The sequence below is a fragment of the Glycine max genome, chromosome 6, assembly GCF_000004515.6.
Source record: "Glycine max cultivar Williams 82 chromosome 6, Glycine_max_v4.0, whole genome shotgun sequence".
Lineage (NCBI taxonomy): Eukaryota > Viridiplantae > Streptophyta > Magnoliopsida > Fabales > Fabaceae > Glycine > Glycine max.
The window spans coordinates 7,238,018-7,262,630 of record NC_038242.2 but is presented as its reverse complement, the minus strand read 5'-3'; the positions used below and the strand labels follow the sequence as shown (position 1 = coordinate 7,262,630).

The following is a 24,613-nucleotide window of genomic DNA, read 5'->3' as shown; positions in this document are numbered from 1 at the left end:
AATGCTCCTATTAAGAAGAACCAATTGAGTTTTGGGTAATTCCCAAGAGAACCGAAAATTCTCTATGGGCCAACCAAACCCCAGATCACAGATGCATCAAAGAAAACAGTCACCCGGGCAAGTCCATGGACTGTCTGGGGGCAGTAAATCTTGGTTGCATATATTCTTCACTGAACCCAGCAACCACCATGCCACACCAACGTCCATGGTTCCTGCTATTAGCGTCCCTACAACCTAAAACATAATATTTATCAACTACCCAGTTGTTACTTGCATGTAAGAAGTGGGATTTAATTAAAAATTTCACGTGCCTTATGCTCGTGAAGGTACTTGTTCATGTTGAAGGGACCAGGGTTGAGCGAGAACTCCCAGCTCCCTCCGATCCGAAACTTCGTTCGTGGGAGAACCCTGGCCATGAAGCGGCCGATCGGAAGCGTGGCCACCTGAACCAATATCATCGTCACCAGCAGTGGCTGCTTCCGGTAGCCGAAGAAAGTGTTGAGGAACGAGAGAAGCACCACCGCCACGACACCACCAGTCGAACCTCCTCGATCGGCGAAACGTCGTCGTGGACTTTGGCGCGTTCTATCTCGATGGAGGCCATGCTCATGCTCATGAATTAACGTAGGCGCGCACTCTCACTCACTCACTAAAAGGACTACGGAAGAAATGAGAAAGAAAATTAGTCAGAAACGAAAGATTCTTACACACGCCGCATTTCAACTCATTCACGATTCGATTCGGTTTTGCGATTGTAATGAGAATTTATATATATGACGCGTTATTTAAGGGTGCCACTGTAATGACCTCTTTTTCATTTTCTCTTCGATTTAATTTTTTTTTTTCTTTCATCCCTTCACTTTTCCGTCAAAAACATAGTAGTATTGTATATTAGTGAGAGAGAATAAAAAGGATAATAATTTATTGCAAAGTTTGAAAATCCACCTTCTCGTTAAGTCTTTATTCACTACGAATGAATCTCCTTGAAACGTGTGCCTTATTGAATTACCACGTTCAACTTAGCTAAATTGAAAGTTACTTTTTTGTTTGTTCATTTTTTAATGTTAATTTAGCTCAGTATGATATTTCATTAATTTATTTATGTTTTTATGTAAATTTTGAAGTTTCACTTTTGCCATGGCATATATATATATATATATATATATATATATATGTATAATTCTTTTTTTTTGCTTTTTTTTTAAAGAAGATCGAGTGTGAGCTATAATACACGTTTTCATACACAATTAGAAATCATTTAAAAAAAATTAATACTCAGTATTTAGAATCATGTTAATATTTACTCTTCTTCATTGAATTGTTATACATCCGTATTCAAAGTTAAAGACGGTTGACCAAAAAAAATTATATATAATAGAAATTAAATTGTTTTTATTAAATAAATTATTCTCACTTGTATAAATAGAACGAAATTTTACGGCATTATATCAACCTTTGAATTCTACAATCAGTTAATTGGAATATAGTTTTCCATTACACAATTATTTTACAAACTAGTAAATTAATAATACTATAATAATATTAATATTAACGATGAAAATAGCACACTTGGGCCGGCCTATTAGTGAAAAGATTGGGATAGATGCATTAAGTTCTATTTTTGTTGACATAATTGTACATAAAAAATATTAATGATAAAAATCAATAAAAAGAAAAATATGTAGATAAATAAAGAAAATATTCAACTGACTTTGTTTTCGGAAATATGAAGTTGTTTGAATTTCTCTATTGAGTAATCAGTATAAATATCTTATCCCTGACAAGCATTTTATTCAACTTAGCAACTAAGTTGAATGCATTTAACATTGGCTACGTTAAAATTCTTAAGAATAGGTTCGGCCAAAAGGAGTAATTAATGCAGTAATACCACGATTTTGTTTCCAGAAATGTTGAGTTTTTCGAATACAGCTATATATCTATTCAGTATGAATGTCTAGCTTATTCCTCATAAGTATCTTATTCAATTAGAAACCATGTTGTCTTAATCAAGTTTGGCCATTGAAAATATAAAAATCTATAAAGGTAAAGAGCAAAAGAGATTAAGGAAAATAAAAATTATTTGAGCAAATTAGACTGACTCATCTTTCCTCCCTTAAAATGTATTACTTTGACATCCCCTTAGCCAACAGACCCTTAACTTACCGTGTTAATATTAGTGAAAGGTAAAAAAATATCATTAAAAAAACCCCAAAATTTTAATTTTCAAATAATTAAAAATTTACAGAACACCTCTCCTCTGCACTCACCCCTACCGACTCCGCGTTCAGTGTTAGAAATTCGTAGCTATTAATCTTGTTTCTATAGTTTGAGATCTTGAGCAACTTGAAGAAGAATCAAAGGATTTCTACAAATAGAAAACTTGATGTGAGAAATTCAAATATCAAATTCTTAATCTACTTATCAGAAAAGCATTATTTTTTATCAAGAAACCATATTCATTATAAACTTGACAAAAACTACATGTTAATAAAAAGGGCCAAGACAATGAACCAAGGTAGAGAGAAGAGATCATGGTGATTAAGCATAAAACAATATAAAGAAAAACAGAATCACGACCGAAAATGAAAGAAATTAAAAAAAAAACAGTACAAAAATTCCCAATCGAAAATGAAAGAACATTTTCACAAGCCTGTGAGATCAAGAAACACAAGATTTCCTAGGATAGAGGGAATCACAAGATTTCAAAGGATAGAGGAAAACACAAGAAAGCAAAAATCTGGGAAGACAATATGGATGAAAGGGCTTCTCGCGATCCCAAACGCTCCTGATAAACCCCTCGACAATAGCATCACGACGCGGTCCCAAACGTTCCTTGCGTGGTTTATGAGCCTGTTCTTAGTTTCCACCTCCACCTCCACATACTTTAGTCATAAGGTGTGGTTTTTATAATCCACCTCCAATGCTTTCTCCCAAAACGGAACGCACATGTTTGAAGTGTGGTTTCTTCCACTGCCCAAACACTGATGTTCCATCAAACACGCTAGAATATGTCCTTAAACTCTTTCCCCTTCTGGAGATGGTACTTGTCGAGCTTGATGGAGTCGACGATTTTATGCTAGGGAGAGCAGATCTCAACCTCTTTATGCTCACGAACCTCGCAGAGAATCTGCTCGATGGTGATTTGAATTGGAGCGTGGGTTTTGTCTGTAAACCCCAACGAGATTGGGAAGAAGAGTCTTTTCCAGATTTGTAACGAAAACAATACTGTTACGGTGCAAGGGGTGTCTATGTAATGGATTGTAAGAAGTAGGGGAGGTTGGTGTAGGAATCTAACAAAGAGAAGATTGAGTGTAGTAAGTCTCATATTATTTTGGGCTCACAAAACTTTTCGCAAATATTAGTCTCTAAAGAAATTTTAGTGTTTTTGATTTTATACTTTTCCTCTGTTTGCACTTTTATTCAAAAGAAAAAATCTCATTGGAAAGTCGAGATGGGAGAAATCGATTTCCTGGTGCCTAAAAAATTACTAGTAAATTTTGGGAAACAATCTTTCAAATTTCAAGTGTGGTATTTGGAGAATTAAAAGTAGAAAAAACAGTATTGCTGTTAAAAAATAAAAAATAAAAAGCCTAGGCAAACCGGCCGTATTTATAATTTAACCTCGATATTCTGGGCCGTGTGTCTATATGTCAACCCCTCTCTTTAAAATAAAAGTATGTGTTACATATTACTTTTTGTTTTTTCTCTTTTTTCTTTTCAATCAAAACTCAAAATCAAAACAGAAGGTATCACGAATGATGAAACTATCGTCTCTTGCTTTTGGTCTTGGAGATCCTTGATTTGCTTGCTTCATGAGGCGGTTTCCAGATTATATCCTCAAGATTGCTACAAAAGTTCTTGTAAAACTGCAACATTATGGTGTGTATCTTTTGTCAAAAATTAGGTGTAAGCAATAGCCAGGACAAAACTGAGGTTTCAAAAACTTACCTTGAGGTATTCACCAGTATCTCCAGCTGCTTTCTGAATGTCTACCATATAAAATGTAGGAGCCACTTCAAAAATCTTCGAGCAGGAAAAACAAGAATTATTCATTTAGCCAAAATGTTAAGGGGCTGTTGAAATTCTAGTAGAGGGGTAGAAACTTACTTCCAGGATGACAGAGAAATAGGATGTTTTATTTGCTGAAATACCCTCTACCCTCATCTGAAAATTCATATAAATATCACTTCAGATGACGACCAACTTTGGTAGGTTTCATCTTCATGTAAATAATGACATCAGATGCTAAAGATTTGAAAATTGTGTGAGAATGTAAATGGACAAAATGATGATGCAAAAGACTCCAGACTCCAGAGTAACCAAAGCAGAGGAATCAATCAGCTATTCATTATCAACTAGGCTACCAACCTTGTAGTTGCGAATATGCGTCTTAAATCCCATTGATTGTGCCACAACTTCCATACTTGATAAAACCACTTTTGCTGGCTTTTGAGAGATAAAGCGGGTTTGGTACTTCACAGAGTCCTGCAACGATATTAGACAGACAGATCAGATATCTTACCCCAGAATATGGAAAATATGTAAGAGTTTCAGACCCTTAAATGACAGAAAATAGGAGGTGCGATGATATATTTTACATCACAGGACCCCTGTAATATGGAAAAGATTACATCTATAGTTCTGTAAAGTTCCTTCTGGATAGTACATGGGTTGTTCATGTTATTTGACCATTTAGAGATGTGATTACTAAGCCTCATGGCAAACACAACGTAACAATTAAATACCTGCCCACGATCAAAGATTGTTGCAAGATTTAAGCCTTGAGACAAAATTATCAAGTCAAATGCATTAAGCATTAGAGGACCCATGTCCTCCTTATCACATTGTTGATCAGCCCTTGGTTCCTTCAGCAACAAAATAATCAGTAAGTCAGCAAAACACAAGATAATTACAGTTCGAATGCAATGGGAAAGAACAAGCCAGCCTCTTTAATTGAAGAGAAGAAGCACCAAATGTAAAAAATGGCAGAACAGTGCTATTTGCAATTTGCAATTTGCATCACATTAAGCATCCTTAACAGAAAATCCCACTTTTAATCCTGGATGCTTTCTTCAGTACACTAGAGGTTCAATGATGCCATACCAATAATGGAATGGTTTTCCAGGAATAAGATAATTCAAAATAACTTTTACTAGTATTCTTATTGTTTACGGTTCTTAGGCATGCCTCTTTATTAAACAGAATCGTGGAGAGGTAGACACAGTCAGACAGTACTCATTATATATGATTCTGATGTAGAACAGGAACAAAAAGTGCTTCTCCTGGCAAGTTGCTCTCCTGATAAACAAACCTAGAGTGTTCTTCTCACTCATGTTTCAAATACCCTCCAAATAAAGGAAATATCAAGCTCATACAATCATAAAAAATGTTACAAATGTAATATAACCAAAACTCTAATTAGATAATTCTATTCTAAGCTAGAATGAATAATCCAAAAAAAGAATACAGCCCATAAAAAACAGTGTTGTCCAATCTAAGTCAGATTCATTCTAAAAATATGAAATTGAATAGGTAGACTGGAAAATGAAGTTAGATTAGCTTAAATGGAAAAATAAATAAATAAATAAAATAAATTTCAGACACAGCATACCTCAGCATCGTCAAAAGCAGCATTTACATCATCAAGATTTACATCTTCATACTCAAGAAGACTGACAGGAACATAACTCCTCTGAAACCATTCATCATTTCTTATCTGCTCAATTGTTATACGCTGAAAATGTACATGCACAATAACAAACAACAAGGGAAAGAGACTTATCAGAAAGAATCAGGATTGAGAAGCAAGATTTAAATCCATTAGTAAACTGGTATGTGTACATTACACAAACAAAATTACAAAAACAAGGTCCAATAGAGAAATCCCTGAACTTCAAATATGAATAAAGCATGTTCATCCATACATGCGGTGTCAGTACTAGAAATATTGATCATGAACTATAGGATGAAACACAACTTTAATTCAAGTTTTGAAGGATGAAATAGAGGGAAAAAAATGTGTCGCACACTAGGATAGGTGCAATCCCAATCGTGAACATTTTTTAATAAATAACTCAAGTATTAAGGATCATTCATTGAGTTTAACCTTAAGTTTCATTAAGATTAGTTTTTCCACATCAATAAAAGTGCTATATTATTATATTCAATTTATCTATTAATCTTGGTAGAGATTTAAAATTGTTCACGAGCTCTTCATAAAACCTTAAGCATTTAAGTTGGTATTTGCCACTCCCACTCTTCGTAATTAAATTAAATTTCAGCACAAAGTAAAGTGGGCTATGCATGTCCAACCTAAATGGCTCCTTCTGAAGGGGATATGTTATGGGTACTAAACTGTCCAACCATTTCTGTATGAAATACAAACTTTTACGGTAGGTCATCCATTTTACATATTAAAATTAGTCTAAATAAAGAAGTTAGCGGTGTGTATCAACAACTGCCAGCAAAAGAAACTCAAAATACTTTGTTTTGATATCCAAATGGAGAAAAATAACAGATCATAACATGCCACGACTGAATATTAAGTTCTTTCAGTACAAACAATTTTTTTCTACCAACTCCATTCACTTTTAAAGGGAAAATATCATACAGTTCACAATCATGCTTGAGAACTATATAGCATCACACTCTTAGTTTTTTTAGATGCCTTTGCATCACAACAAATAACGTGTCATCAAAGACTCAACTCATTTTCTACTTCTGCGGCTATAGAAGATTAATTTGAAATTGGCAGTGAAAGGCTGTGTTTCACAACTCTTGTTGTGCAATGCAAATACTTACAGTTTCAGGATTTGGGTCCAAAATTCTATGTATCAACATTTTTGCTCCCACTGGAAACCAAGAAGGGCATGAAAACTCTGCTCTCTCAATCTGAAAGAAAGAAAAAAACATCAGCATCAACGACAACCTAAATTCTATTTTGATGAAAACATTTTAGACTGGCAACCATTAGATAATGCAATATTTCTTGAGCCTTTGAACACAGAATTGAAGAGTGTTAATCAGAAGAACTCGTAGCTTGTCAGAATCACAGCCAGCACCTATTAAGAGATGCAAGAGACTAACGGTGAAAAATCTCATTTCCAATTCTCACTCAGAATTCAGGGTCAATTTGCTGCTTTTGTTACTCTTTCACCACATAAAGCTAATAGATAAATTGACCCCATAATAGCAAGTTGTTTACTACTTATTAGTTATTATCATGTTAAATGGCTCATAAATAATAATTGATGTATTTCAACATATGCAAGATAAATATTTTGATTTGCATTACAATATATTCTACAGTAAACTATATGTTTGACATGTTTAAATTCATGCCTTACTATATAAGGTGGTTAGATCAAGCTCATCAAAAGGAAGATATCCAGCCAGTAGGACAAAGAGGATAACCCCACAGGACCAAACATCTGCCACAGCACCGTTGTAACCCTTATGACTGAGTACCTAAGCTCATCAAAAGTAAAATGCAGAATGCAGATGTCAGTATAAGAATAGTTAGTATTTTACATTTGACATAAACGGAATTACCGAAATTTTAACTAAACAACAAGCCAGGCTTGTAATTTACCTCAGGAGCCACATAGTTCGGAGTCCCACAAGTTGTCCGAAGGATACTCACCCCCTATCAGAATATTCAAAAGTTTGAAGCAGTTTGGTATTATTATATCTTACATGAGTCGAAGTCATATATAAAAGCTAATTTGGTGACAAGCTCACCTGCTCAGGAAATGCACTCAAACCAAAATCGGAAATCTTTATATTTCCTAGTGAATTGAGTAAAAGATTTTCAGGCTGCACAAGGCAAAAAGAAAATTAGAAGAAATCACAATAAGGACAACAGCCAACTTCTCAGATCTCACTCAATGCAAACCTTTAAATCTCTGTGATAAACTCCCTTACTGTGGCAATAATCTACACCGTCAATAAGCTGTTGGAAATATCTTCTAGAATCAGCTTCACTAAGGCGGCCATGGTGTATCTGCACAATCATATTATTCACCATCAAACATTTCCAATATCTTGCATGGTGATTAATAAAAGTCACAGCAAAAGCTACAAAAAAAGGTTCCATCTTGAGCCACTCACAATTTTATCAAACAATTCACCACCCGTGATGAACTCCAATATAATATAAATCTTAGTACGGCTTGCAAGAACCTGAAGAAAAAAGCGTTTTACAATAGAAAGAAGTGCTTGTGAGTGGCAATAGCTAACAAGAGAAACATTAATAATGACTTATCAGAGCAAATATTGAGTCGGCATGGCTCTTCTTTTAAAACCTTTTTCATTTAATCAAGGAAGATTCTCAAAAATCAAAATATGATTTCCAGAACTGTCCCTCACTCCAAAAGTCCAAAGAATCAAAATAAAAAAGAAACTCTCTAATTCTGGTTTTGCTTGTACTTCCCGAAAACACTTCTAAACTCCTACTTAACATAACAGCGCATTCCATACTTGACTGGAAATCACGTTTCGAAATTGGATGACAACTTAGAAAAGAAGCCAAACAGGCCCTCAATTACGAAAATGGAAAGCAATTATCACATGCCTCGTGCAGGCGAACAACATAAGGGTGCCTAACTAGCTTCATGATCGAAATCTCCCTCTTGATCTGCATAATAGAAAAAGTTAATTAGAAACGCACCATTCGCGAAACTTGTTACAGTGAAAGAAAATTGAGTTTATTAGGAAAGTTAATTAAGAGTGCTTGCTACCTGGTCGACCATCTTGTGCTTGATGATGGTGCTTCTATCGAGCACCTTCATGGCCACGCTCTCGCCAGTTTCTGTGTTCTGAGCGAATTTCACCTTGGCAAAGGTTCCCTCCCCAATCGTTCTCCCAATCTCGTACTTCCCCACTTTCCTCACCACCATCGTTTCTCTTTTCCTCTCACAGCACCAATCTCAGTTTCTGCATTGCACACACTCTTCCAACCCCAAAAGCATGTCACGATTCAAAACATCACACACAAGCGATGCACTTTTTCCGGGTTTTAATTTTAATTGATTAGTTTATAATGAAGTTCCTTCTAGGCAGGGAAATAGAAAAAGGAAAACGGAAGAGAACAACAACAACATCATCATTCTTTGAAATTAACAGAAAAGAAACAAAAAGAAAGTTTGACAGCAAGGAAGGGAGGGAGGTTGATTGGTTGGTCAGAAAAGGCCAGAAAGAATAAAAAGGGAAGTGGATTGGGTAATTAAGTGAGTGAGTGAGTAAAGAAAGAAAGAAAGGGAAAAAGGTTTGGTGGAGTTGTGTGTGGTGCGGTGAGGGAAAATGAATGAATTGACGAATGTAGGTTGATGAGGGAACAGTTTCCGCTGACACGGATGTAGGTGATTGGCCCCCCACCTCGTTTGTTAGCAGCATTAAACCTAGTTTTTCGGCTTCGTTCCCACAATTTTATTCTTTCTTGCAAGTGGCGTCACACGCACTCAAGTAGGAATTGCAACTTGGAGTGAGTTGTTTTGGAGGTCAACCAAGTCCTAAATTTGAGAAAATCATGTACTACTGCTGCATAAATTCAATCATCTTAATTATATTTGGCAAAGAATTCAATTACTAACATTTGAGAGTTACTGCTCCTACTTATTATTCATTATCTTGAATTCTATCCCTCTTCAAATAAATATATTCCAAAATCAAAATATAAGAGGAGTAAGACTTAAATGTTTTTTTATTCTTTAAATTTGGATAATTATTTTTTTTACTCTCTTAATTTTTTGAAAAATTATTTTTTTGTCCATCTTTGTTTATTGTGTTCATGCTTTCACAATTTGTGACAAATTTTAACGGTCAATTTTTTTTTTTAAAATGAGTTTCTAGTAATTTTAATTTGTCAAAATATTTTACTTGTATTGTTCAATAGCTGTTTTTGACATACTCTAGCAATTTTAAAGAAAAATGAAAAACATGGATATAGAATTATAATAATTTTTTTACTTTTTTTTATAGTTTTAAACTGTCATAAATTATTTTTAAAAAAATAAATTAAAAAACATTTCTTAAGATGAAAAAACAACACAAATTATGATATTATTGGTGGAAAGAAAGATAATGACTAAGGCTATGTTTGGAACTAAGAAACTTATAAGCTCCTTTGACTAGCTTATAAGTTTGTTTGATACACAAATTTATTTTAATAATGTATTTTTTATAAGTTATTTCAAGTAACTTACTTTAATAAGCTATTTATAGTTACTCGAAATAGTTTATGAAAAATAAGTTTTTAACTTTTTTTTTCAATTTTATCCTTATTTATTTTAATTGAAATTTCATTTTACTCTTTTATTTAGTTTAAAAATTATCTTATCTTTTTTTGTTCATTATTTGGAAAAACTCTTTTATCTAATTTTATGTTTTTATAGGCATACAATACAAACTACAATCAACTCCAACTTCTTTTTATAATCTTAACTTTTCTAACACTGCATGCTCCTTAATGTTAGAAATTCTTTAAACAATATCAACTGTACAATTATTTATTGAATTATTATATGTTTTTTCTTAAAATTTTATGATCTAATTTATTTTCTTGCATAATTTTTATTTTATCAATTCAATTCATAAAAGTGAAAATTCTCCTTTGTAAATATCCAATTTTATTAGGAAATAATTTGAAAAAAAATCTTTAAAGATGAAAAAAATAAAAAATCAGATTATTTTTTTTACAATGATACACTGAGATTTAAACTTAGAACTCCATGTATACTACTTTAAATCTTCACCACTAGGTCGACTCTAGTGGTTAAATAAAAAAAATCTTATTAGTTTTTTTATGTCAAACTATTTACTTTGATCTTATAGTTAACATATTTGTTACCGAACCAAAGTTGATAAAAAATATATATACTCACTCCATTGTATAGCAACAAAACCTCTAAAAAAAAAGTAAATCATACCAATTATCTAAAACATGTGATTTGTATCATGTTTTATAATAATAGATATGAGATATACATACATTCAAGTTTTTCATGTACAAATAAAAAAATGTTTAAGAAAAGTCATCTATAAATTTTTTTTAAGCATAACATTTTACGTGAGTTAATTTATGAATTAGTCTTATCATATAATTTCAATTAAATCAAATAATTTATAAGTTGTTAGTTTTTTAGCTCCTAATTCATACTTCCTGTGTTCATGTTTATAAGACCTATGTTTGAAATGATTTTTTTTAATAAGACTTAATTTATAATGTTTTTTATATTAATTTTTTAAAATTATAAATAATCATCATTAATAAAAAGAGATGATATATTGACAAATAATTAGAAAAAAATATTAATAACAAAGATGATTTTGTAAGAGCTTATAAATTTAAGAAAAATTATAACTATCAACAAAAATAATTTGTTTTAAATTTTAATGAATTAAGTAACTCGATTTTATAAAAAGAAGAAAAATAATAACTTATAAACTTTCAAATAACTTATGAAATGTAATTAAGGTAGCTTTTCCTTATATATAAGAATAGAGAAATAATAAATTATAATCTTTCAATTAACTTTTCAATGATAATTAATAATTTTTGTTAATATATTTAAGTGTGTTAATATCAAAGATAATTAGTCATTCTTCTTTTTGAATGTGGCACAACAAATTCGTTCCCAATATTAATTTGGTTTCCAATTTGTGTTGACTAGTGAGTGAGAGGGTAGCAATTGAGTGATCAGTCATGGCGAAAGCCGTAGTCGGAGAAGAAACGCGACTCAAATTGGCGGAGGATCGTCTCAGCCAATCCGCAGTTCCATCCGAGGCACTCACTCATTCCATTGTCATCTCTCTCTCTCAAATAACTGATTAACTAACACTCCCAATTCCATTCCACTTGCAGGTGGGTCTTTTAATCGGAAAGTTCAGCTCCGCTTTGGGCCGGGCCTTCCTCTTCGATCTCATTCCCACCCCACACAACGACTCCGGCGAGCCCGCCTGCTCCCTCACCGAGCCCGACAAGAAGAAGGGCCCCAAATCTAAATCCAAATCCGAGCTCGCTGATTCCTCTTCCCTTTTCATCGACAAGGACTGGGTCGCCGAACATGTCCGCCAGGTTTCTAGAATGCTCGTCGGCGGCATCAAGGTCGTTGGCCTATACGTTTGGGTTAGCGACGCCGCGTTCAAGAATTCAACCATAATGCTTTGCCAGGTGTGTCAACAATTGCTTACTACTCACTTCCTCATATTCAACTTCGTGATTAACTATGTTTGTGTTGTGTTGTGTTGCAGACCGTGAAGGGTGTTGCTGACGCAGCGCCGGGTTTGGACGGTAACTGGGATGAGAGACTGCTTCTTCACATTTCTTATAGCCCGAGGAGGTAACCCTATTAATTTTTTGATTTTGGCTTATGTTCACACAAAACTAACTAAGTATAGCTGTGTAAAATTAGCCATTGAAATAGTTGTGTAAAATGTAAAATGACATAAAAACAATAAAATAATGATTTATTTAAAAAGGGTAATTAGGAAATTTGATAAATATATTAATGATAAAAATGGAAAAAAAATATAAAAGACTAAAAGCCTAGCATTTTAAAGAAAACACTATTTCAAGTAGCATCAAAAAATGCTAAAAGTTACTAAAAAAATGTTTGTTTACCGCTGAAATGCCTTGGGAACATGGCTTTTGTGTTTTTTTATGGACTAAATAATGCATGCATTTGGCAGTGTAAATCCAATCATAAATCGAATGCATTGAAATTAACTCTATTTTTATGTAATGTGATACTCATGATATTGCTATTAGTGTAGGTGGAATTGTAGAAACTGCTCACTGTCTTCGAATATTACATCAAGTAGTTTGCGGCCTTGTGATTTTAAGATGGGGAAGGTCTTAACTTCCCTTCAAACGTTCAAGTGCATGCACAACTTTAACCTGAGGTAACATTCTCCCTAATTTGTCATATTAGTTGATGAATGAAAGACTGAAGCTGTTGGTAATTTTCGTTTTGGATACGGTGTTATGTCTTGCAAGGTTGCCCATATTACGCGACAGTGCCTCAAAGTTCCAGACGTTGAGTGATGTTCTTCGTCATGCAATATCTATTCATGCCAAAGAGCTTGCAGGTGCAAAGGCCTTGATTGATGGTAAATTGGTAATTGCTCTACTCCCTGCTTTTTATTTTTGGCTTTTTACTTCCTAGTTTCTAGTTGCTGTTTTATCTTTTAGTAAACTTTAGTCAGAAGGAAGAAGCAATTTGGTTCCCCCAATTATAGAAAAATTCAGTTTTTTTAAGTAGCTGAATTGTTAATTCCCTGGTTGTACTGTGTTTACTTCCGACGATATTGTTTTCATTGTGATACAGTGGTTTTCTGCCCAGAATATTACATTGCCCAAGATAGTTTTGTCATCAGAGTTTGCTTGAATTGGACATTGAATTAGTGTAACATTTTGGACATTGGTCTCTTAAAAATTCCTTGATGAATACTGAAACTTGGAATTTCTGTCTATTAGAGAATACCTTGTAGCCTATTGATTACCCTAGTTTTCAAGTGCAGGCAACTGGATATGATCTATAAAACATATTTAATATGAATTTCATGTTGCTTACTGCTTAAGTGTGTAGTTCTATGCTGTTTGGTAATTGTGTAGAGATGTACAAAAGTGTCATATTATCTAAAAATGGTCACATTACCAAATTTATGCCCACTTAACATGCTATCTAGAGCATACATTTGTGTTAAGCTGCACCTTAAAGTTGTAGTACTTTACACAGGCTTGTGCTTTAGGTAAGAGCATCTAATTTCCCCTGATATAGTATAATATTAAGAGTCACTCCTTTTATCCATGGTTTGGGTTTATTTCTACCTAAACTATTTTTTTATTACAATTTGTAAGATATTCCTTCGTGTAATCATTATTTTGTAAGAAAATTTATTTCTTTATAAATTTAGGTTGTTGAGAGTGAGTCATATTCATCAGATGGTGTGCATGAAGTTGAATTGCTTCTTTCATTTCTGAACGATAGTTCTATTGAAGGTATGTTTGCCTACAGCCTTATTTTGTATAAATATTCTGGTTATTATTGCTATTATTAATTTTCCTTTTGTTTTAAAACTTCATTTTCCAACACCAACAGATTTTTTTTTTTTTTTGAAAAGCATGCAGCCAAGGAGATGTTGTTGGTATTCTTTCATTTAGTGGCTTGATATGTTCGTTTGCATATCTAAATTCAAAAGAGCCAATTTCCCAAGCCATCACTGATATAAAGGTGAGTAATAACTATCTATATTTATGCTATTCATGATTTTACAATGAAACTTTCGTCCTTTTATTCAAGGGCTGTCTTAAGAGTTAAGAGTGACATTTGTTTGGAAATATCTGTTCTGAAATATGATTATTTGATGATGCCCCTACTTATGAGTTTATTATAGAACCAAATGATAACTTCACTGACAATCCCCTCTTCCTGATTTTGTCTTATATTGTTGTGGATCACAATTCTGTGTGTAGGGAGATATAATTACGAGTCTGCAAAGTAGATTGGATATAATCTGTGATGAGGTAGATGCTGACTCTGGTAACAATCATGATGTTGGAAGCCAAGTAAGCGATGAATTATCAGCTGAAACGCCTGTTCCCCAACTAGTGTTGCACTTATTGAGGTTGGTAACTTGTAATAATGGTATATTACTCATTGATATACTTCACTTTCGCTTATGCTTGTTCTTAATGTAAGGCCATCGAAATGAAACTAGGTTATTGCATTTTATATACATATTACCTGAATTCTTACTCATTGGAATTCTCTCTTTAAGTTTGTGCAATGAAGCTGTGGGATCTATCACCTACCGTTGGGTTGTTTCAAACAACTGCAGCTAAAGTGGTGATCCCATGCATGAAGCTTCCGCCTTTGGGGAGGGTAGATATATGCAGCTTTAGTTCCTGCAGTTCACAGGGAGATCTGATTAACAATTTAGGCAGGTTGTTATTTTACAATGATTTCCTTGGTTTTTGTCATTTTTGTAACCCTGATGTCAAGGTTCAGTTGATTTCATTGCTAGTTTGTAATGTTACAGTATGCGGCCTATTGTTTTCTTTTCTTTTTTGGTTACAAAGAGGTCCACGGCCTAGTGTGGAGAGAGAGAGAGGGTAGATTGAGCAATGGCAAAGTGGTCTAGCTGGGATTTGAACCTGGGACCAAGCACTCTCCCAAGGGACTTAATGCCACATTGCCACTCAAATGGATCATCGATTAGCATTTCCTGTAAAATGATTGTTAAAGGTTACATAGATATACCTCATATACATACATGCATAGAGAGTGAATCCATCTCCTAATGTGTGTATAATCTGAAACTGGCATTCTAGAGTTATGCCTCCATAAAAATCTAAAAGTGACAATCATGTCAAATTGTCAATACATAAATTATATAAGTTATATTGATACATTTTGTTATTTTGGCTTCCCATGCTTTGGTTTGTTTGATTAATTAAATCTATCATTTGTTTTTTGACAGAAAAGGATGCAGTCTTCCATTTCCTAGAAGAGTCTTTGCACCATGGTTAGCAGTGGTGTATGTGTGTGATTATTTGCAGCCTTTTGAAACTGTTGAGGTTTGTTCCATAGGGAAATAGTAGATATTGTTTCTTGCCGTGGCTAAATTTATTTCCATGCCTGATTTGGTTTGAAGACCAACTGCTACTGTGTTGGGTCATTTTGCATTACCTGTATTGTTGCTGAAAATAGGTTCTTTGTTGAAGAGTTTTGAACTGATACTTCCACATATACATAAAGGGACATTCTCGTCCTGACGAGATCAATAGTTTATTGATTTTGGAATGTCCAAAATAATATTATCCAGAGCCTTTGAACAACTACCTAATCAATTCTGGAATTACCTGGTGATTTGCAAACAAAGCATGCATGCATTTAAGTATGCACATTAATAGAGGGGCATGAATTACATAACATGATTTTTATTCTCAAATGTCAACTTAATTGCAGAAGCGGCTCCCCGGCCTCTGTTAAAAGCAAAGTAATATGATGATGATGTTGTTGGACACTCGTGAAAACCAAAAGCAATGAGGAATAGGGCAGCACACTTATGATAGTGTCATTGTTTACCATGGCCAATTTATCTATATTAACAGTTGTTTTCATGTTCTAGAACCGCTTTCTTGTTGTAGCCTCTACTAGCTTGTCACTGTTACAATGAACTTGTACTTTTATTTTTATTTCTTAGTACTTACTATTTTTAAAAAGGTTAAATTACTCATTTGGTCTCTATAATTTCATGATTCTTATTTTTTTAGTTTTTATAGTTTGAAAGTGGTTTTTTTAGTCCTATAGTTTATATTTAAATTCTTTTTTAATTCTTGTAGTTTTGAAAATGATCTTTTTAGTCCCTATAGTTTCATGATTCTTATTTATTTTCAAATTATTGAGACTAGAATTAAAATGTAAATTATAGGGACTAAAAAGAACACTTTTAAACTACAGGGACTAAAAGAGAATTAAAATGTGAACTATAGGGACTAAAAAGGTAAGAATTATGAAACTATAAGGACCAAATAAGTAATTTAACCTTTTAAAAAAACTATTATTCCTCTGACTTGTGATTTTAATTTCTTAGGTTTTAAAAGATCATTGCATGGAGTTATTGTCCATGAAAGCTCCAACTGATGTCTCTAAAATTTTGGAGCCAGAGAAAGAAGAGTTATCTTTCAAAACTAAATCTTTCTGGGATGTGGCAGTGCCCTCCTATTCAGAAATTCACCTCATGGAAGACAAGAGCAAACGTGATGGCGGAAGCGAGAGTTCAAGTAGTAAAACTGTGAAGCCAGGTCACATTAATGTTGTCGCTGCCGGTCTCATTCTTCTATTGTCTGTGTTAGTTGGTTTTCTGCTATTCGCCCTCAAGGGTTGAGGGTTTTGTACTGGGAATTTCTCACCTCCAGGGACACACATTCGCTTAGTTTACAACATTTTATACTTCAAAATGATACAAGGGCAGATATGAAAAAGAAAAAAAAAAAAAAGAACAGCAATATCATTAGCCTTTGATGCTCTTCATCTGGAATCAACTAAAAGATATAGTATCCGTTTCAAAGGTTTTTTTAGAAGAATCCGTTTTAAAGTTAGAAAAAAACAAATTTTACACTTTCTAATAATGTTAAATTAATTTGGTTATACATTTTAATTAATATTAAATGTTTTTAGTTTTTTAAAATATGGCAATTTTTGTTTTTAGTCTTACAATATATAGAGACCTTGAATTTTATTATACATATTAAAAACAAACTTTTATGTGTAGAGGGATTAAAATTGAATTTTTATTTATTTAGAGAGACTAAAATTGAACTTTTATACATTTAGAGGGTATAAAAATATTGCAATTTACCTTTCTTTTTTCAAAGAAGAGGAAATCAATCAGTTACAACTTGCCTCCAACATTCAAAATATCTACAAGGGAAAGTGAAGAAAAGTTTATTTTGAGATTAGAAAAAGACTTCAGATTCTTTTTGCCATGGAGGAAAGATAGTTGCACTGGTTTAGAGTTTCGATTGAGAATGAGTTAACTGAGTTAGAGGATATACATGGATTAAGGTATGAAGTAAGAGCTTATTGCGAAGAATTACTATAGCTAGTAGCCAATCAAGCCAACTCTAAATGATAGAAAAATTATTAGTGACATACCTAGTGATTGAAGGTCCAAAATTGCAATGAGAGATGCCGCCATGTGGTTGAATGCTCCTGATGGTAAGTTCTCTATAAAGCTTTCTTGGGATGATATTTGAATTTGATCTACCAATCCTCTTGTAAATTGGTATGAAACAGTATAGTACAAGTCTATTCCCTGACATTTTTTTTAGCCATTAGGAGAAGATTATCTACTCTGGATTGTTTATACAATCATGACAACATTCAGACAATAAGGTGTGCGTTGTATGATGAAGTAGAGGAGAACTAGACACCGTCATGATTAGATATGACAAACCATCTATCTTTCTATTACCATCGTTTATTTAATTATTTTTTTATTTTTTTTCTCCTGCAGATGTTTATAGAGAATTTATTTAATACCTATATCACAAGTCAATAACTGTGAATAAAACATAACATAACGTCCACAGCTCACACATAAAATTGATGTCCATTTAATCAATGCTAAAACCAAGTAATCGTTGTTGGTATCCATCTTTTCATCCTAAAATTTTTGTATCGACTTGTGATTTTAGCATCGAGAAAACCTATAAATGTAATTAGGAATCATAAAAATGAAGAAAATTCCACCAAGACAGCAAGGAACTATCAGTTTGCCTGCCCATTCTCTGGATGTTTCTGGTCAGCAACGTCACTAGGAAGGTCAAGGCCGGCCATATGGAATTTTGCCAGTATAGTTGGTAGAGGACTCATCTGAACCAATCACACTGCAAAAATAATAAATGATATTCATAGGTGAATTTTCTGTAGATATGTAAGTGTAAGTTTTTTTGCAAATAAAATGCTCACCCTCTGTCAATGATAACCATTGAACGTAGCTCACAGTTAGCAAAGCTGTATAAACAAAGAAACCAAAATGAACTAATTAGTACTTTTGAAAGTTGGATACCAGTAAGGCTTGCAAAGAACTATTTGCTAAAAAGTTATATATCCTCTTAAAATTGGTTGTTTATACAAATTTTAGTATAAACTGTTTTTCACCTTCAATTTTAAGGGGAACACCAAATAAATCCTAAAGGTTAAAACATTTAGGTTAGGTTGAATAGGAATATACCTCAAGTGAATTCCTCTTCTCTTCCACTTTTTATTTTTGATGTAATTTTTTTAGAAGGAAAGTGAGATTATTACCAAATAAACTCCATAATTCAGAGAATTAAACTTCAAAAATAAATGCAGAATAAAAAACGCAAATGTGGAGGACCTGAAATATAGTAGAAGAAATCATGATCTTTTTCTTTTTATGTGGAATTTTTTAATTTTAATGTAGTGTCAACAAAGAAAAAGTTTTACACTAATATCAACCAATAATGAGTTGTCATCTCATTTAATGAATTTGACATCTCATACATTGTCTAACCAATTTTAAACTTTTGAAAACCGCGATTGCATCAAAATTGAACCCCTATAGTTCCTATTTTAAAGGATCCAAATTGGTCCTTCAGTGATCATCAGACAATTGAAAAAAAAAAAACATTATTGTTTGTTCTTTCTTCCATGTATCTCAAAAAACCTGAATGGTGTTGTTTATATAAAAGACATGGCAATACTTCCAGATGAATACTTACTGTGTGCAGATTTCATTCTTCACGTTTGGATGACAATCATTTCCAAAAGCACTTAAGGAATGAAACAGAAAACCACTGTGGGTAACGACAGCTATCTCCTTTTCTTTCCGTGTCCACAACCTGGATCAATAAGGAAAGGTTATGAACCCATATCTTCCTTGTGATGTAAATCTCAATATATAAACCTCTTAAAATCTAAAGCCATAAATCATTACGAAATAATGCATGAATGTGCTTCAGATGCCATGCAACAAAAGCACACTAGGAAAACAAAACTCAAATTGGGCAACCACATGCATTGTCTGAATGAATGTCTTGACATTATCATGGTAAAGTGCAAAATGGCCAAAATGTCAACATAATTCAGCCAATAAAAAAAATAGCTTAAACCTCAATTCTTGATAATATGAACATTTAAATTCAGTATAAACAAGCTTCTTTGTCTCTGCCTCTCCCTACTTTTCTTCAATAAGATTCTTATTGTTGAATTATTCTTGAAAATCAATACTCTGTTGATATAAAACACAAATTATTTAATCACACTCACCATTCCAAAAATTTCAGTCCCCTGGCAGCAACTTCTTCATTCTTCTCTCTAATGTCAGGTTTCCACAAAATGTCGTCATCGTTTTCTATCTAAACACAATTTACACACGCATGAATCCCATTGAATCAAACTTGATGTATGGTAACGCTAGCCCATACATGAGCTAGTCAAAAGAGATCACTTACCAATGAAAAATCAATAGCTGGAAACATATGTCGGTAGTCAGTGATGTTTCTTCTCTTATCACAAGGATACACCCCCTGAATTACCCGCAATAAAAAATTTACCAAAAATGTCAAGCGGCATAAAAAACAGCAAGAAAGGGGGTAAAAAAAATACTGTGTTCAAACATGAAACTTTCTTATCATAACCTAATGTAATCTAGTCATTGGCTAGTAGCTACAAGACCACACGCCATGTAAAAGCTGAAAACCAGCAACCTCTGCACCAATTATTCAGCGAGGAAAAAAATGAATAAATCAATTAGAAGGAGCCAACAGCCAACACACATCTCATGTCCTCATCCTATAATGAATCAACAAACTTCAGACTATTTAACAAGACTCGGAAGACTTAGTCAAAGACTAAACAAAGGGAATTTGAAGCAAATTGAATCGCAGAACAAGAATAAATGGGCCAAAATTGGGACTGGCAAGTATGACCATACAAAGGCTCCTCAAGAATATCATATGGTTTGTATTTGATTCAATAAAGAAAACAAACAGAAAATGGGCAACATGACCTGACATCCGTTCCCTGTATAAGCAGAAGCAAGCTTCCAAATGCAACGTAAACTGCCAGCATGTAATTTCAGTAGTAATTCGCGTATATTTCCTAACAGAATGCTAGAAAGAAAGCAAAGGAATGATTGCCATTACATCAATCACTCCTTTGACTGGTACTGTCAAACTCCAAACAGAAAAGTAATTAATTGATTCAATCGTCCAAACTTCAAAGCTATAAAACTTCATCACCATTGCATTGCATACCAAATGTTCTCGGCAAAGCTCTACTGCTATAAATGGTGGGACATTTAGACTGGAAATTGCAGGGCGACGACTATCTCCCACATTGTCATTCATTAGGGGAGGTACATTAATCCCATCAGTATATGCTTCCCCACCAAATACTCCAACTGCTGTTTGCATAGTCCTGAAATGCAATAATTAGTAATTTGAACATATCATAACCACCTATCCCTGAAACTAAACAAAGAATCTTGTTTGTTTAATAATACGTTATTTAGTGCAAATAACAGTTCAACTCCACAAAAATACATTTAAATAATTTCTATTGGAAAATAAAAGGACAAACTCCAAATCGAGATCAATATTTATCACAAATAACCCACATATTAAATATAAAACTAGAAAAACCTGCTCACAAATGTTTCCAGTATTTCTGGCTTTTTCAGAATAAAAAAGAAATTAGAAACCATTTATTGAAAAGCAGCCCTCATATTTGAAACTAAAATAATATTTGAAAGGCATTAAAATAATGAGATGTTAGACATCTAACAAACTGATAGATATACACATATATATACATAAAATAGATTAACGGACACTATATAATTCGAAAGGTAATGTGGACATGGGACATTCTCTGAATACATTTATGCTTTGTAGGATTTTGGTCGACTCATAAAATATGTTTGGGTAGAAACTTGACAGTTGCATCATCCTTGGACAATCAATAAAACATTGTAGTTTCAAAAAAGCATAAGCATCTGCATCTTCTAGTTTTATATATATGGTTATCCGAGTCTAAATCTTAGTAACTTGAAGTAACTAGAGATATAGACTAATTTTTAAAGGAGTTCTCATGCACGCTCACATCATCATGTCTTTTCTACTCACATCATCTATAAGTATTTCTATCAACCTATGCGGTAATATTTCAAATTTCAATAAATCTGTAAGGCCTTGGTCAGAAACAATCTTAACAGAAAACAGTAAAAGGAGTAACAAATCTTGACAAAATGATACTAGTAAAAGTCTTAGGGAGAATTCTAAATTAGTAGATTACAATGAAGTTATACCTTAACAAGGGGGAAACAATAACTAGTTCAATTTTTTTGGAAAGACCACTGGCCTTAACATGCTCTCTCAGATTATCAACCTGTCATAGAGCCACAAATATTCCACCATGAAGTTAAAAAAAAATATATTGCTGAGGAAGAAAGAGGGAAAAAACTAACTAGAATGTGATGATAACTAACACATGTTTCTCTGATGAGAAACAAATTATAACAATGCTAAAGCATATAAGTCAACACCAATATCAATCTCTACAGAAAATCTGAAACTTTCTTCTTCTTTGTAAACACCTCAAGATTCCGCATAACCCAATATCTGTCCTAATTAAATGACATAGATCATTTTGATTAGCAAATACCTGATTCCAGCCGAGAGGGGTCAGGTTTGCATCAAAAAGATCATAAGACTTGTATGCTTCAAAGTTCTTCTCACCTTCTACATTGTGAAATCCTTGGGCATGTCTTACCTGTATATAAGACAGGATAACCTTAATACAGATGAACGTAAATAAATTATATTCTCAGAGCCAGAACACAACACACCAGCAAGAAACCCGTGTTTATCTAATGATCTATTTCACGCTTAACATAGTCCTTCCTTCCTTATAAGACCCTATCAACTAATTCACGCCTCTTAAGAAAAATTGTTAATTTAGTTAATTACATTAAATATGCCAATTATTTATACTATCATTTCAAAATTACCATTTTCTTATCTCTCTATCTACTTAATTGTTTCTGATTAATGTAAGAGGAGAGAATAATTAAGTAAGGATACCTAGGAAAAAAATATAATTTATGCATCTAGAAATTAAAAAAGGGTCTTATAATAAGAGACAAATAAATTTCTAAAAAAAGTCCTATAATTAGTTACAGGGAGTATATAGTTAATGAAATTTGGTTTACATGAACTAAATTTCAAACACTTCCTACTTTTCTTGTTCTTGAACGTCACAATATATTTTAAAATTTTATCTTATAATTACAATCAGAAAGAAAACAGTAGGTAATATTAGTCACCGTAACATATCTCCACTTAAACTTTGGGATTTCATTTCACACGCAATGAAAATAAATTTATTACATGAGAAAAATATAACTTTCACGCGGTAAGGAGACTAACAAAAATCTGCTTGAAGTATAAAGTTGCCACAAACCAGGTGAAGAGTCTTGCAACGGTGCAATGGGTGAGGACTTTGACCTGCAGCAGTATCCATGTCTGCGTGACATTAAAGAAAAACCAATGAGAAAATGTAACTAATTAAGTTATCAGTTATCAGTTATCACTGAACCGGTCCTGTCTTTTGGTGCTGCGGAAAATCAAGAAAGACTAATTACAGAAACAAATAATATCAGTTTATCAGCTTAAAAGGAAAGAATTGCAAAGCTTCCAATCCTGAACAAGACAAGAATAGCTTCATAAACAGACAAGTTTGCTTATAAGTATTTGTACCTAAAAAGATTGCATAAAGTCACAGAAAGGTTCTACATTCTCAAAGATTATGCTCCAAGCTTCATGGAACATACCATAATCTCTCCCAAAGACAAGTACAAAATTTAATTTATTATTATTGGTCATAAAAAAAAAAAAAAGAGAAACACAAATAAAATTTGAAGAATATTTGAATGTTCGTCGATCGTTACTCAAGAACGTAGAAACTGATACGTTAATTCTAAGTAATCAGAAACGAAAAGCTGTTCAGTAAATTGAATACTCGAAAATTCAGAAGTGAAAGGCATGAAAAAATAGAATAGCGGAAAGAGAGGAGTACCCGCGCGAGAAGAGAAGCAAACAGAGCGAGGAGAACGTGGAGATGCGCAACGATGTTCTGAATCGGAAATGAGAGCGGGGACAAAAGTGGAATTTAATAAAAAGGGTCACGAGTAATAAGCATGGCGTTGGCGTAATAAGAGAAAGAAATAAATAAATATATTGTGGCAGTGAGAAGAGTTGCGACGAGCTTAAAGAAAAACGATTTTAATAATTATTCTAACGCTCCCTACGACGCTACCTATGGGCTATGCGGTGCCGGATGACATCACTCCTCACACACATTTTTTAGTTTTTACCTTTTGTTTCCCACCTTTTCAGCAAAGACAAAGAATGAAAAACATGATTAGACCAACAATTATCTTAATTAATGGCCGGCTTTTAATTGTAATATTAATTTATAATTTTTGAACACGTGAATTTTGGAAGAAACATTGTTTTTGGTCTGTGAGATATATTATAACTAAAGTTGACTTGATAGTAAAAAAATAAAAAATAAAAAAAAGAAGTCATGATTTTAAATTTTTCAAAAAAAAAATAATGGATGGATTAAAAAAACACATACCGTTAAAAAAAAAATTAACGGATTGAAACGGTAAAGCGCGCGCCTGCCATAAAGATAAAAAAAAAATCTAAACTTGTGTGTTTATTGTGTAAATAGAAAGTTTATGTGCTTTACATAATTTGCTCTGTTTTTTTTTTTCATTTACTTTATGTTGCTTAGGTTACTTTATGGTATAGCAGAACATGCATTACAGTTTTTAGATGGATGGGGAGGTGGATTGTTGGCTTCTTTAATTTGCAAATCATGGAATCTCAAACAATTTGAAACCAGAATTGTAGGCAATTCAAAATGGGTTGCAGATTGCATGGGATTGTGGATTCTAAAAAATCCTCGTTTCTGATTCCATTCTTTATAATTCCTTGTCTCTTGGAAATATCAACAAATTAAATTAAATGAGATAAGGAAATATAGAGAAGAGAATTAGACTTTCTGGTTTTTTA

At 33.1% G+C, this 24,613-nt stretch overlaps 3 protein-coding genes across 4 annotated transcripts; 1 reads left to right on the top strand and 2 right to left on the bottom strand.

Moving 5' to 3' along the window:
- Nucleotides 1-2,570: 2,570 nt before the first annotated feature.
- On the bottom strand, nucleotides 2,571-9,455 carry LOC100813117 (CBL-interacting serine/threonine-protein kinase 8). Its single transcript, XM_003526478.4, has 14 exons — nucleotides 8,739-9,455; nucleotides 8,573-8,635; nucleotides 8,110-8,181; nucleotides 7,895-8,002; nucleotides 7,741-7,815; nucleotides 7,592-7,645; nucleotides 7,342-7,467; nucleotides 6,802-6,891; nucleotides 5,612-5,734; nucleotides 4,746-4,865; nucleotides 4,369-4,485; nucleotides 4,108-4,164; nucleotides 3,949-4,023; nucleotides 2,571-3,866 (listed from the first exon to the last, which is right to left on the bottom strand). The coding sequence occupies exons 1-14, from the start codon at nucleotides 8,895-8,897 to the stop codon at nucleotides 3,765-3,767; spliced, it is 1,341 nt and encodes a 446-aa protein (XP_003526526.1). The 5' UTR covers nucleotides 8,898-9,455; the 3' UTR covers nucleotides 2,571-3,764.
- A 2,142-nt stretch (nucleotides 9,456-11,597) lies between these two features.
- On the top strand, nucleotides 11,598-16,987 carry LOC100813649 (protein odr-4 homolog). Of its 2 annotated transcripts, none has more exons than XM_003526479.5 (10): nucleotides 11,598-11,782; nucleotides 11,861-12,169; nucleotides 12,250-12,338; nucleotides 12,772-12,900; nucleotides 12,995-13,115; nucleotides 13,915-13,999; nucleotides 14,122-14,231; nucleotides 14,474-14,625; nucleotides 15,481-15,577; nucleotides 16,597-16,987. In XM_003526479.5, the coding sequence occupies exons 1-10, from the start codon at nucleotides 11,702-11,704 to the stop codon at nucleotides 16,888-16,890; spliced, it is 1,467 nt and encodes a 488-aa protein (XP_003526527.1). In that variant the 5' UTR covers nucleotides 11,598-11,701; the 3' UTR covers nucleotides 16,891-16,987. The 2 variants fall into 2 exon arrangements, with proteins under 2 accessions (XP_003526527.1, XP_006581479.1); XM_006581416.4 differs by lacking the exon at nucleotides 16,597-16,987 and adding an exon at nucleotides 15,969-16,306 and having other exon boundaries at nucleotides 11,623-11,782.
- Nucleotides 16,988-18,080: 1,093 nt separating this feature from the next.
- Nucleotides 18,081-23,715, bottom strand: LOC547690 (uncharacterized). The gene is made up of 10 exons (NM_001249514.2): nucleotides 23,610-23,715; nucleotides 22,995-23,056; nucleotides 22,197-22,304; nucleotides 21,841-21,920; nucleotides 20,789-20,951; nucleotides 19,985-20,059; nucleotides 19,800-19,888; nucleotides 19,253-19,372; nucleotides 18,477-18,521; nucleotides 18,081-18,394 (listed from the first exon to the last, which is right to left on the bottom strand). Exons 2-10 carry the CDS (start codon nucleotides 23,052-23,054, stop codon nucleotides 18,331-18,333), a joined length of 804 nt encoding a protein of 267 aa, NP_001236443.2. The 5' UTR covers nucleotides 23,055-23,056; nucleotides 23,610-23,715; the 3' UTR covers nucleotides 18,081-18,330.
- Between the last annotated feature and the right edge of the window lie 898 nt (nucleotides 23,716-24,613).